We start from the raw sequence: 14,088 nt of genomic DNA on the forward strand, positions 1-14,088 counted from the left end.
CCTTAGAGACTAACAAATTTATCGGAATGCATCCGATGAAGTGAGCTGTAGCTCACGAAAGCTTATGCTCTAATAAATTTGTTAGTCTCTAAGGTGCCACAAGTACTCCTTTTCTTTTTGCGAATACAGACTAACACGGCTGCTACTACTACTTACTACTACAGTAAGTAAGTTCTTACTACAGTAGTAAGAACCCAGTGAGTATTTGCAGGATCAGGCCCCTTACATGCTGGTTGGAGAAAACTCCAACGTCCCTTAGGGCTAGTCTACACTGGCAGCACTTTCATGTGGCTTGTGTAGTCACAGCAGAGCGCTGGGAGTGAGCTCTCCCGGCGCTCTAAAAAAACCACCCAGCACTGGGGCACTGTTTACACTTGCACTTTACAGTGTTGAAACTCACTGCGCTCAGGGGTGTGTTTTTTCACGCACCCCGAGCGAGGAAGTTGAAGCACTGTAAATTGCCAGTGCAGACAAGCCCTTAGATAGAAGAAGGGAAACCACACAGACTTCAGAATGGCATGATGGTGTGAGAGCATTCCATCTGCAGCCATTTCACTGTATATTGACAGATTTTCACAAATAAACTTTGCTATAGGTTGTTAGCCTGCAAGTTTACCATTTATGTGCAGATCTAAAGGAATATGACGTGATGACACATGATGATTTGCACATTTAGCAGTCCCCTAGTATTTCTCAATTTGATAGCCATACCCGTTCTGAGAAACTTTTGGGAGACCTCAGAACAGTGATTGTGCAAGCTATACCATTCTCAAAGTAAGATTTATATCTACAAAATAAGGACCCCTGCATAATTTTAAGAAGCAATGTTGATTAGAGTGACTATATAATGACAATTTAAAAAAGAATCCTAAACTTATTTTCCTCTTTATAGAAGATGTTGTTTGGACTCTTAGGTAATTACAGTACTTTAATTTTAACATTTTAAACTCCTTGATTTTTGTATATAAATTACAATAGCTGTCCTACCAGGTTACTGTCCATTAGCCTGGGTAAAAAGCTGACAATGCCCTTCGGGTTTAAAACAGTGTGTTTTGATGAAGAAAAAAAGAATACAATGGCAATATTCTGTCACTTAGACACTGAAAATAGAAGAGAAGCTATTTTTAAGAACTGTTAAATATTTCTGGCTTTTCAATCACGCCTTGGGCATAAAGGATAAAGTAAAAAAGAGAAGCAGATATATTTCAATTCTATTAGAAACATTGGGGGTTGGAAGGAAGTCAATGGTTGTTAAATGGAAAAGGACAAAATCAATAGGGAAAACTTTTATTTTCAGACTTCCAGGATGGTATTATAAAAAATTAAGAATTAAAAAAAATATAAATAACCATTAAAATAGGAAACACTACATATATTTAAAAAACCATTAAGAAACTGAATTGAACATACAAAGGCAAAGAAATTCAGCATTAAGGCTCTAACTCCAGACTAGATTCATCTGAGAACCTGCTGTCTCTAAAATTTAGAATAGTTCTTATAATAAGTAATTCACAGTTACTGCAACCTAGTGATCACTGGGAAGATATGACTTTAAAACAGTGACCATACAGAACAGCACCCAATCACACTAAGATTGCTCTGTATTTTCTAGCTGGCATAAAGCTGCTTGAAATACACAAGGGAGGGAGTAGGACTAGATAATTGAATTATGCCTAGAAGACCCTCCATCCAAGATGTTCTACACAACTCTTAAAACCTTCAGTTTAATCTAGAGGACATTTATAATAATAGTGCACTTGCACAAAGCCAACATTTGATATTTTGGTGCCACTGGATAGAGTGGCTTATTCTAAAAATCATTGTCTCTGTTCCTATATATTTATATATACTGTACATTCTTTGTCACACAATATAACAGAATGTAGAAGGAAAATCTGACTACCTGTAAATATTTTTGGTGCTTAACTCAACATCTGTAGAATATGGATCATGTGATAAAGCCATTTTAATAGCTGACAAAAAGGAATATGTTTGCATTGTTAAGTACAGTGTATTGTTAAACTACTTTCTGTACTCAATAGCCACAACAATAGGAATTTAATTCCATCCCTGTTACTTTTCGGTGTGTATAGTTCAACTGCACAGAAATTGGCACAGACATATACAGCAAAGACAACCTTCTTCACCAAGAGAAGAGACTAGTAACAAACCACTGAAAGTGAAGCACTGAGTCTTCACTTCAGAAGGATGCAAAATTATATCCCAAAGGATAGTATTGAAAGAAAGCAAATGACATGAATGTGCACTTAAAGTCACTCTTGTCTCATAATTGAGATGCATCCATCTCTGTGTATATAGTTGGTCTCTAAACAATGAGGTGGCAGGAATTTTTAAAGGAATTATGTTTTTTATTTATTTCTCCAAGACAAGAGTTTCTTTAATTAATGCTGATTTTCTGCTCCCTCCTCCACTTCTATCTCTATCAAAGCTCAAAAATTTGGTCACTTATGGATTTTATGGCACTGAAAGATATAAAGAAATGGAAAACCAGTCTGTAAGTTCTATTACTTGAAACCAAGTAATAGAAAGGAGGCATTGAAAACAGAGAGCAGAAGCTGTCTTCCCTCAAAAGATCAGTAGATGAGCTCTGAGCCAGCCTGGTCCAAGCACAATCAAGAGAGCTTTGAACTTGACTTTTCGTTTATTCCCAGTTTAGTTTAATGTATTGGCTTTTTCCTCAACCTGTCAGTTGTCATATTGATAGCCAGTGTTGAAGCTGAAAGGAAACAGAAGCCATTATTTATTTGATAATATATTATTGATTTAAATGATAGTGATGAGAGTAAGTATGAAATAAGGAAGATAACAAATCTTAAATTACAAAAAAGCAGGAAAAATTTACTACCAGTATTATTTCCAAATGAATCCCAGTTTCTATTAACAACCGGCTTATCTGATACAGCGATCATTTAAAAATCTGAGAGTTTTAAAATGCACAACAATTGGACATTGTGGAAACCTAACTAAGATACTAGTTGCATCATGAGATAGGCACACTGCTTAATGTTTTGTTAAGATGCGTAAACGAGATTGATGTCCAACAATCATGATGGTTTTCTGCTACTGATGCTGGCTATTTGGAAACAGTAACTTAAGTCAATACACAGGCTTCAGTGATTGACACAGCATCCAAGAACTCCATTGTCAGAGCCTCGCTCCTGCTTTTTTCAAATTATGCCTTTCTACTTTTTGTATATTTTCTCAACCTCCATAATTTAAATCCAAAACTGCTGAAAAGATATGTTATACCATTATGTATTTGGGTTCACATGTTCAGAATGGTGCAGAAATGGGTGCGTATAACCCATGTCTGAATGTTCATGTGCAGTACTTACAGCGAAAATATGGAAATACACACATTTGAAAACTTGAGCCATAATCACTTACATTTGATGCATTAAAATATAAGGGAAGATATCTATACTATATCCCTCTAAAATATATAGAAAGAATTCTCCTTCATATATAGCGAGGGTTTTGCCTATTCAATTTCTTGCTTTTGTTTCCAACTAAATACAGAGAGCCAAATTTTCACATTATTTTTCATGACCAACATCTGAAGCAGCAATGCAAGTTTTGAGCTATTGTACATAATTCTGAGTTACTTTTAACCGTGAAGGCAAAAAATGATACAGTATGAATGTTGATAACAGTGCAGAATGGGATATTTGTATCCTTTTTCACTTTTAGGAAAGAGTTTTTCAACAGTCTCATTTTATTTGCTAAGTCGAAGGCATATTTGTCATGATTGCTTAAAACCATCCATGCAAAACAAGGAACATGTTCAACCTGTAAGCATATGGGGAAAACCTATTACATCTCGGTATCGGGTCATCTCAGCATGACCATTTTGTAGTGAGTTCTTGTCACAGGATATTTGCTTGTCTCTTTGTCATGACTGGTGGCACATATTTGGAGTTAGAGGTAGAAACCATGAATCCAGATCCCTATGAAATAACTTCTGTGAGGGAAGAAGCATCTCATAATACTTTATTTTTTAAAACTGCATGGTAGTCTGGGATCGATCCTTGCCAAGATGTCCTTTGATGACATCTCACCATGATCACATATGAACAAAAATGCTTGGAACTAGATCTGCTGTGGGATAACCTCATGGACTCTATTGTGTCATATTGTTAAAATGGTAAAAGATAGGTACCAAAAGTCCTACAAGGCCAATGCCCATGACATTTTCCCACCCATAAAGCAACATACTGGCAAAAAGGCAGAAAGGAAACAAACCCACTTTCATTTGCCAATCAAGCTTGCTAAGGGTGCAAAGGATAAGGGAGCGAGCAGGGAGGTAGGGAAAAGGAATACACACCTTAAACTGCCTCACGTTCCCTTGTGCCACAAGATGGTGTTCGTTCTCAGGTGTGATGCAGTAAGCTAGTCTCTAAACAAGAGTGGAGGCACACAGGAAAGAAAGTTAGCCATGTTAGACCTGCAGATAGGGGATGCTATCCCTAGGTTTAGAGGGAAATAATGTGAGTTTTATACAAATCAGTGACTTAATTTTTAATATCATTGAGCCCAGAGAGGACCTATTCATTGAGAGACCAAACTGTATTATAATTTATAAGATTCTTGATGATAGTCCTAATCCTACAGCAACAGCAGAATGTTTATGCTAAATTTGAGCTGGTCCCTGCCAGCATGGGAAAAGGGTCCCAGGAGCTACTTGGCATCACAGCCCTTGAACTCCCTGAATGCAAGGATTGCTGGAGGCTAGTAACAATGCAAACAGGTGAAGAAAGGTGCATAGAAGGGTACCCCTCCATATTATCCACAAAGCCTAGCTTGTAGTGTCATTTGGGAGCACACACAAACGTGGCTCTGGTCTGCACTTCTCTGGGCATTGTGCATGCCTCCAAGAGCATGCCCTATTGTAGGTTCCCTCTATTGCAGCCCTTTTAGTTTTGGGTATTGCTAAGGTTCAAGCTTTGTGAGCAAACCTGAGCTTGTCCTATAGTTTTGTGTCATCAGATTGTGCAAGCACGTGAAACTCAGTGGGCTAGAGTGAATTCTGCTGTGAGGTTTTGGTGTCACTTGAAAGGGATTTGCAAACCCAAGAGAACTGAACAAAATAAAGGATTTGCATAAACCCCAGTGAAATGAAAGCCAAAGGTTTTGCAGAACAATTATTGCACGGGGCTGGATTGTAACCGTACAAACGAACAGGAGTAAAAGGCAGTGCAGGCATCAGATTGTAACTCAGAGTGTCTCAGTCAGGTACCTGGCTCCCTGTTTGCACTGGTTCTGCTAATTAACCTGGTGTGTTTGGGGGTGGAGTCAAGTCTTCATCTGCTCCCTGCCCACTCTCATCCCATCTGAGCAGGAGAAGGAATAGCCGACCAGCAACGCTTGCTGTCTTCTCTATGCTTGTACTGTAGGTAGCCTGCACAGTGGTATAAGAAGAATCCTACTCCTTCTTACTCCCCCATGCATGCAAGAAGGCTCACAGTTGAGCCTAGGACATTGTATCTCTTACCTTTCTCTTGTCCTAACATATTAGAACACTATTTGAATTTGAGGCTCAGAAATAAAAGATTGAACTATAATAATATGCCTGGCTACCTGACAACTCTATTTGCACAACAGCTTTAAAAGAGAATTAAATTCTACCTGAACTAAAGGTCCTGATCCAAAACCTTTTGAAGTCAATTGGCACCTTTCCATTGGCATCAGCAGGCTTTGCATCAGACCCACAGTGCATTTTCTGCACTTGTTCCACAAACAGATCGTCTGCTGAGGTCAACAGAACATCTGCATGCAAAACGCATGAAAAACATGAAGTGTTCCTGTCACGAGCTGGGGAGAAAAAAGGAAAAACTGTCGCAATCGTTGGCTATCGTCAGTTGTTTCTAAGAAACCATAAAATGCTTCTTCGTGGCAGTCTGAATTTTGACAAACCAAGAGGCATCTTTTCAGATTATGGACAGATACTATGATTGGAATCCAGCTGTTTGCAATAAACCAGACAGTTTTCAAACTGTGCTTGCCTGAGTTTTAAAATACTGGACTACAAGGAAGATAAAACAATCAACATTACATTTCAATGTCTTAGGAGTACGTTTGGTATTTTTAAAGGGCTGAAAATAGATCTAAAGGTGGCTTTACTTTCTAAGCCCTATTTGTGGATTCCGTTGGAACATGGATACGAATTTCCAGTGACAGTGATGAGAAAATTAATATGATCAGTGAATCTTAAACTTGTGTCATTTTGAAATGGTAATTTGAGGCAAGTACAGAGCAGTGAAATTGTAACGCAAAATAATTAGATGTATTTTTTTCACCATAGAAACCAGGTTCCTCTTAAGCAGAACAATAAAACACTAGATTAACATTACACACAATAACAGTATGTTAAAAGAACATTTTTAAGGTAGCAAAGTCAAGCACTCAGAAGTTAGGAAATTAGGTCAAAATTAGGGTTACTTATGGAACCTTTCTTCAGCCCCTTTCTGTGTATGCATTTGATAGTCTTTCCTTATATGACCACATACTAGTTTTGCCACAGGATGCCTGCCTCAGTCAGTGTACAGGACGGATGGTGCTCAATTCATGAGCAGCTATTCAATATTCTGTTTTCTCTTCATTGTTCAGTGTGTTGCCTCATGCCTTATTTACTGCATGTTAGTCAAACCCTGATCTGAAGATAGAACTATTAATTTCCATGTGGGCTTTTCTGTGGTGCTCATCATTACAGTATTGGAGCAGAAAACAAACATTAATTTATTTTTCAGCAGCCCTGTTAAATGAGGAGGTGTTAGCCTCATTTGACAGATGGAGAACTGAGGCACAGAGTTAAAAGTATCCACTAATATTGAGTGCCCAGTTTGAGATGCCTGGGATCGAATTTTTCAGAGCACTTAGCATTATGTAGCACTTTGCGGTATATCTTCAAAGCAATGCTCCCCTTGGCTTCGGTTGCTGCTCTGAGTGCTCAACACTTCTGCAAATCAGATCCCAGGCACCAGGAAAATAAGGAACACACAATTAGTGACCACCTGGAAAAGTTTGTTTTAAGTGACTTGGCCAGCATCACACAGGAACTTTGTGGCAGAGACTGCGGTAGAATCCAATTCCCCAGGACAACGTTCAACTGCCTTAACCACGAGACCTTCTTTTCTTTTCTTTTCTTTTCTTTTCTTTTCTTTTCTTGTGGTCCCCTGCCTCATTTTACTACTAGGACTAAATGGAAAACCAGAATTCCACTTCATAAAAACTTTCAAGAGTTCAATATTTGTTTTTATTCTACATCCAAACACCACAGGGAACTTTCACAAAAATGTGTGTGTGTGAGAGATCCTCCTCACCCCAGAATAGCCAAGATTTTAGGGGTCTAGGACACTTACCTGTGATGTGGAAGACCGAGGTCAAGTCCCTACTCCAAATCAGGTAGACCAACAACATGCATGTCCCAGCTTTCATCAAAAAATTCCCATTCAGCTCTGTCCCCTACACACCTTTCAACTTCTGTAACAAATGTAACAAGGGCCCTACAGATATCCTCTCCAGAGCAGGTCCAGCCTGGGAAGTTAATGAGACAGGGGTCACGTGGAAAAAATATGTGATCACATGATTTAAGACTGTAATGCATGTGCAAAGAGGGCAGGGCCGGATTAATACAATGGCTTTAGGGGCTGCAGCCCAGGGCCTCGGGCTAAGGATGTGGCCCAGTACTTCTTTTCATCCAGCTCATGGTAAATCTCTGTGCTGTGGGCTGGATACTAGTCCTCGAGCCCCTGCAGCTCCTAGGCAAAGGGCATTCAGTAAATCTCTGCATGCTGTCCCCGTTCCCAGTGCCAGTTCCATAGCTCCAATTGGCTGGGTACCGCAGCCAATGGGAGCTGCGGAGGTGGCGCCTGTGGGCATGGGCAAAGTGGACCGTGCAGAGCGGCCTGGCCCCTCTGCCTAGGGGTTGGATATGTCGGCCACCTAGCGGGGCAGAGCAGAGTAGAGCCAGGGCCAGCAGGGATCCTGTCTTATCCCTGTTACACCACCAACCAGGAGCCGCCTGAGGTAAGCACCTCCCAGCTGGAGCCTGCAACCCACACCCCCTCCTGCACCCCAACCCCCTGTCCCTACCCCAGAGCCCATCTCCCATCTGGAGCTGCACCTCCTCCTGCACCCCAATCCCCTGCCCCAGCCCTGAGCCCAAACCCCCAAGGGCCCCACAAAATCTAATAGCCCTGGGCCCACAGGAGAGTTAATCCAGCCCTGAAAGAGGGCCAAATTAAGATTTCACAGGCAATCTTAATTCTGGCATTTTCTAACTTCTGAATGCTTGACTTTGCAACTCTGATATTCTTTAAAGGTAGTTTGCCTGTAATTTCCTATAACATATAAAACGATATAGGTCCTAAAAACACCTATAAAACAAAAACCAACATCCATCATATGATGTGATATATTAACACCTGCAAAGTACATCAACAGGGTTGGAACATTTAGACCCACCACCCAGACCTCTGCTACTTGAACTAATGGAGTAACTGATAGCAGTAGTAGGTTGTCATCCTCTTTGTTGAACAACACTGGAGGGGGATGAGACAATTTGCCAGTGGGTTTCGCAGACATTTGCTGACAGCAAAGGAATGGTGAGACATGGGAACCTTGGGTCTTGTTCAAGGCTGCAGAGGGGAGTTTGTCTAGTGAGCACAGCCTCTTCTGTGCATTTCCCCCAAAGCTTGAATTCCTTTTGTCCCATCCCCTCTAACCTGCCCCTGTCTCCTCATCTCAGTCTCAATCTCCTTGCCCAGGAAATCCTAGTCTGACCCCTTTGGACTCCCCATACCCATCCCCTTGCCCAGCAATTCCCAGTGCTACCCCAAACACACACTTGCCAACATTAGGCAATGGCTCCTTGGTCTAGGGGTATGATTCTTGCTTTGGGTGTGAAAGGGCACGGGGTTCAAATCTGCAAAGGGGGGCATGAGCCTTTCTATTGGGGGAGGTTTTAGGTCGGATATTAGAAAAAACTTTTTCACTAGGAGGGTGGTGAAGCACTGGAATGGGTTCCCTAGGGAGGTGGTGGAATCTCCTTCCTGAGAGGTTTTTAAGGTCAGGCTTGACAAAGCCCTGGTTGGGATGATTTAGTTGGGGCTTGGTCCTGCTTTGAGCGGGGGTTGAACTAGATGACCTCCTGAGGTTCCTTCCAACCCTGACAGTCTATGTGGGGATGGGAAACATAAAATCATAATCTATTCCAATCTGCCTCCCAGGTTCCTCATGCAATCTCAGTGCCCCCCAGCCCACACTCATTGTCCACTCTTTACTCACTTACTGGCTCTGGTATCTCCCCATTTCCCTCCCTAGCCAATCCCAGTCTCCTTCCCAAGCTAACTCCCATTCCCAGTTTCCCTTCCCTAGTCTGTCCATCCCCCCAGTCTTGCACCACCCTCTTGTCCTTTTCCCAATCGACTCCCCTTTCCTCTTTCACAGGTCCTACTCTCGCCACTCTGCATTCAAATCAGGCAGCTGCCTGGGCCCAGAATGGGGCATCAATGAGAGTACAGGAGAGACGGTCTCCCTGCTTTCAGTTCAGGTGCCTGGCAGAGCCTGCAGGAGCCCAGCGCTGCCCTTGCAGGGAGCAATATGTTCAGTTCCATTCAGTGTGGACTGAATCTTTGGGGAATCTAGCTGCAAAAATCTAACAACTTGTCTACTTGAAAGTCAATTTGGATAAAGATATTAAAGTCTAATTGCTATTCCTGAATAGCTGCCCCTCAGTAACTCTGTGTAGACAGAAAAGGAGGACTTGTGGCACCTCCCTTTTCTTTTGGCGAATAGAGATGAACACGGCTGCTACTCTGAAACCTGTGTAGACAAGCCTTCAGAAGTCTTTACTAAGCACATGTGAATGGCAATTTTTCAAAGCTTATCACTTGCCCACATTTCAGCAGATTTTCATAGGGGTAGCAAAAGGCACATTCTTGACACAAAGTCTACCCCCTGCCAAATTCCAAGTCCCTGCTCTAAAACATGGGGGCTCTGGGGCGATTCAAATTTCCCCCAGAATTTTTTAATAAGGGAAATAGAATGTATTTTTCACAACTTCATTTTTGGTAATGACTCCTCTATTTTGGCTGAAGTTTTCCAAGAATATTCAGCCTGAGGTAGGCACCCAGCATGAAAACATTATAAGCAACTGAAAACAGGGTCTATTAATGGGAAGTGTCAAGCAACCTTCAAAACAGACAATGTCACCAGCTCCATCTATAATTACCCACCCTCCAACTTTTTTTAATATCAACTATACAATAAACATTTGGAACCATATTTTCAGATGAAAGGCCTAATCTCTTTTAATCACCTCATGAAGTGCCCAGATTTTCAGAGATGCACAGCACTCCTGTTGAGAATCATGGGCCAAATTGATGTCTAGGGAAAGCAACTGGAATGGGTCCACTCTTTATTCTGGATGCTGTACTTGAAGGCATCCATTTATATATGTTGCTACAGTTGAGAAAAATCTATTAATTCAACTTCAAAATGTGCATAAATAAAAAAATGTGCTTTTATGAACCATAATGGGGCATTCTGGCAGACTAATTTCTGCCTAGAAACTGGAATAGGGTGTATTAAATCCAGCTTGTAATTCCAACCAGTTAGAAAGCTGGATCTGAAAGGTCACATAACGAGGAATGTGTCTGGGGAGCTAGAGAAGCAAACTGTTAGCTCAAATCCAGTACATTCATTTCATCATAACATTTCATGACATTTTATTAGCACTCCACTTACTTCTTTAAAGGTCCCACGCACGTTCAGAAATTTATAGATAATGTAGGCAGGCACAAGGATCATTGAAGATAATGCTATTCCCCAGCCAATGCGATTTGCCCAGAGAGGGAAGGTATAGTCATCATAGGTCAGAGGTTTGAAGTTTATAATACTGACTATCACCACAAACTAAGGAAGGAAAAATGGAAAGCACCACAATTTTAGTCCTTTGGAAAAACTCCAAGTGGAAACAAGCCTCATCTGTTAGATCAGGCAGGATGCCCAGTGCAAAGGGGATATTTAGACCCGTGCAATAGGCCCTACCTTCAGCCTATTTACAATGTGTCCCTTTTAGATGACAGTGTGGAACCACTTAGGGCACTCACGAATGATGTTAATGGTCAGAAAAATCCCAAAATTCCAGCCAGGCTATTTGTATCTGCCCTGTGTATTAGTGAATATCACCAGCAGATGACACACTGCTGTGGAAGGGGGATTTCCTCCCTTACTTCTGAAGCAGATGTGGAGGCTGATTTGTTATTCTGTAGTTTAAACTAGAGTTAGAGATGGGGAAGTTCTCAAGGCTGAAATCCTGGGTCCAGGAAAGGACTACAGGTAGAGATTTTCAAAGGGTCCCTGAGGACTCCTCAAGATCCCTCTTTGTCCTTTTCCCCAGGGGTTCTAGTAATGCTTCATAAGGATGGAACTGTCCCAATATACCTTTCTCTGCTAGACTGAAGAGCCTGTTATTAAATATTTGTTCCCCTCATAGTTACTTACAGACTGTAATCAAGTCACCCCTTAAGCTTCTCTTTGTTAAGATAAATAGATTAAGCTCTTTTAGTCTATCACTATAAGGCAAGTTTTCTCATCACTCCTGTGGCTCTTCTCTGAACCCTCTCTAATTTATCAACATCTTTCTTAAAATTGTGGGCATCAGAACTGGGCATGCTATTCCAGCAGTAGTTGCACCACTGTCAAATATAGAGGTAAAGTAACCTTTCTGCTCCTACTTGAGATTCCTCTGTTTGTTCATCCAAGGATTGCATTAGTTCTTTTGGCCACAGTGTCGCATTGGGAGCTCTCGTACACCATGAGCCACAAATCTTTTTCGGATAGAATCCTCTATGCTATAAGTATAACCTACATTCTTTATTTCTAGATGTATACCTTTACTCATATTAAAATGCATATTGTTTGTTTTCACCCACTTTACCAAGTAATCCAGATCCCTCTGATTCAGTGACTTGTTCTCTTCATTATTTACCACTTCCCCCATTTTTTGTGTCATCTGCAAACTTTATCTGTGATGATTTTATGTTTTCTTACTGTACATTGATAAAAATGTTAAACAACATTGGGCCAAGAGCTAATCCCTGTGGGAACCCACTGGAAACCCAACCACTCAGTAGTTCCCCATTTACAATTACATTGTGAGACCTATCAGTTAGCCAGTTTTTAATCCATTTACTGTGTGCCATGTTCAGTTTATATCATTAGAAAAGTTTCTCAAGTGTGCGTGTATCCATCTGTCCCCAGAATAGCCATTATCCCAGTGGTTACAGCATGGATGTGGGAAACCCAGATTCAAGTCTCTGCTCCAAACCAGGCAGAGCAGAAACTTGAGCTTTAGCCTCCCACATCGTGTGTGTGAGTACTCTCACCACCAGGCTATTTGGTATTATTGACTAGTCTCAGACTGGACTCTGTGTGTGTTGGTTTTATTTTGTGACAAAAATGGAAAGATTTCTAGTTTTATCCTGATGCGGATATGGAGTGGGACAGTTTTCGAAAATATTTGTGGGTCAGGAAAACCATTGCTTGCATGCTCTAGGAAAAAAGCCTTGGTGGGTAAAAAAGCCCTTCTGACTAAAGATTGTTGGGACAACTTAGCCAGATGTCCCACTCTCTCAATGTACAGCAGCACTTTCTATCCCACTTAAACAAATAAGATGCTTGAGGGTATTTTATTTTTCTAGCTGCTGCTCCATGTTGAACATGAGCTACTGAAAATTGAAAAACTCAGCCACTCTTATGCCCATCAAAATGTATCTTCCTTGGATCGTGTGTCCTATTGAAAGAAAGTTAGATTTATAGTACAATGCAGGCAAGAAACATTTTGAATCACTTATTGATTCAGTATAATATGTTTAAGTTTTGTTAGAGATATTGTAGTACAATACTAACAGAATCAGTCACCAGAAATATCTTTAAATGTTGTATTTGTCAGAAGATAGATTGGATGACTATCAGTATGTGTATATCATCTCAATGTGCAAAGTACATTGCTAATTTCTTTTTGTCCCCTGGGCTATTCCACCTTGGACCGTGCAACCACTTCAGATTAAAATGTTCAGAGATTGGGGACTTCTCTACGCTTGAAGGGCTACAGAAGCACTTTAGTGTAAACACTACCTATGCTGACGGGAGGGGTTCTCCCACCAGCATAGGAAATCCAACTCCCCAAGAGTTGGTAGCTAGATCAACAGAAGAATTCTTCCATCACCTTAATGCTGTCTACGCGGGGACTTAGGTCGGTTTAACTATGCCATTCAGGGGTGTGGATTTTTCACACCCCTACACAACGTAGTTAAGCCAAAGTAATTTTCTAGTGTAGACCAGGTCTAGAATGTCAAAGGCTACTGAGATAGCTTTTTCAAATCAGCAAGAATGCCAGCAATGCTATATACTCACAAATGTTGGTTCATCTAGTGATTTTTTTTTCTGGCTGGCATTCAATAGCTGTGAGAAATGTGGGCATAATGCTTCAACAAGACACTTCCTCATCTAACATAGATATGTGGATATCTAAAACTCCTAAGATAAATGTTTGATCTAGTATCCTATGGAAATACTTGTTTATATTTAGGAACATAGGAATTGCTATACTAAATTAGAACAGGGAGCCTTCTAATCCATTATCCTGGACAGTGGTCAGTACCAGATGCTTCTGAGGAAAGTGAATGACCTCTGCACTAGGCAATTATGGGATAACCTTCCCCAAGGTAAACTATTCTCTTAAAAACCACTTGTTAGAGGCTGGGTTATGTTGTGAAGCATGCAGGTTAAATCCCGTCCAAAATTATTTTCAAATTAAACATTAACTATTCTAATTAATTATTTTTGGTATCCTTTTTTGACCAATTGTTTTTTGAATCCTGCAAAGTTCTTAGCCTCGTTGATCTCATGTGGCAATGAGTTCCACAGGGTAAGTTGTGTTAAAAACTATTTCCTTAATCAGCTTTGTACTTGTCATCTTGTTCTTTCATTATAAGAGATGGCTAACAGAAGTTCTTGATCAACCTTCTCTGTGCCATTCATTATACTGTATAATTTATGCCT

The 14,088-nt window shown here is 40.8% G+C and overlaps 1 protein-coding gene across 1 annotated transcript in view; it reads right to left on the bottom strand.

The window, feature by feature from the left end:
• The window catches only part of SLC6A2 (solute carrier family 6 member 2), a 118,239-nt gene that overhangs the window by 8,516 nt on the left and 95,635 nt on the right, over window positions 1-14,088 (bottom strand). Inside the window, exons 12-14 of the mRNA XM_038368662.2 lie at window positions 10,768-10,935; window positions 4,346-4,417; window positions 180-2,737 (exon numbers count right to left, since the gene is read on the bottom strand). Coding sequence (XP_038224590.1) covers window positions 2,714-2,737; window positions 4,346-4,417; window positions 10,768-10,935 — 264 coding nt within the window. The 3' untranslated portion in view covers window positions 180-2,713. The remainder of the gene's footprint in view (window positions 1-179; window positions 2,738-4,345; window positions 4,418-10,767; window positions 10,936-14,088) is intronic.

This window comes from Dermochelys coriacea, chromosome 12 (genome assembly GCF_009764565.3).
Source record: "Dermochelys coriacea isolate rDerCor1 chromosome 12, rDerCor1.pri.v4, whole genome shotgun sequence".
In the NCBI taxonomy this organism is placed as follows: Eukaryota; Metazoa; Chordata; order Testudines; family Dermochelyidae; genus Dermochelys; species Dermochelys coriacea.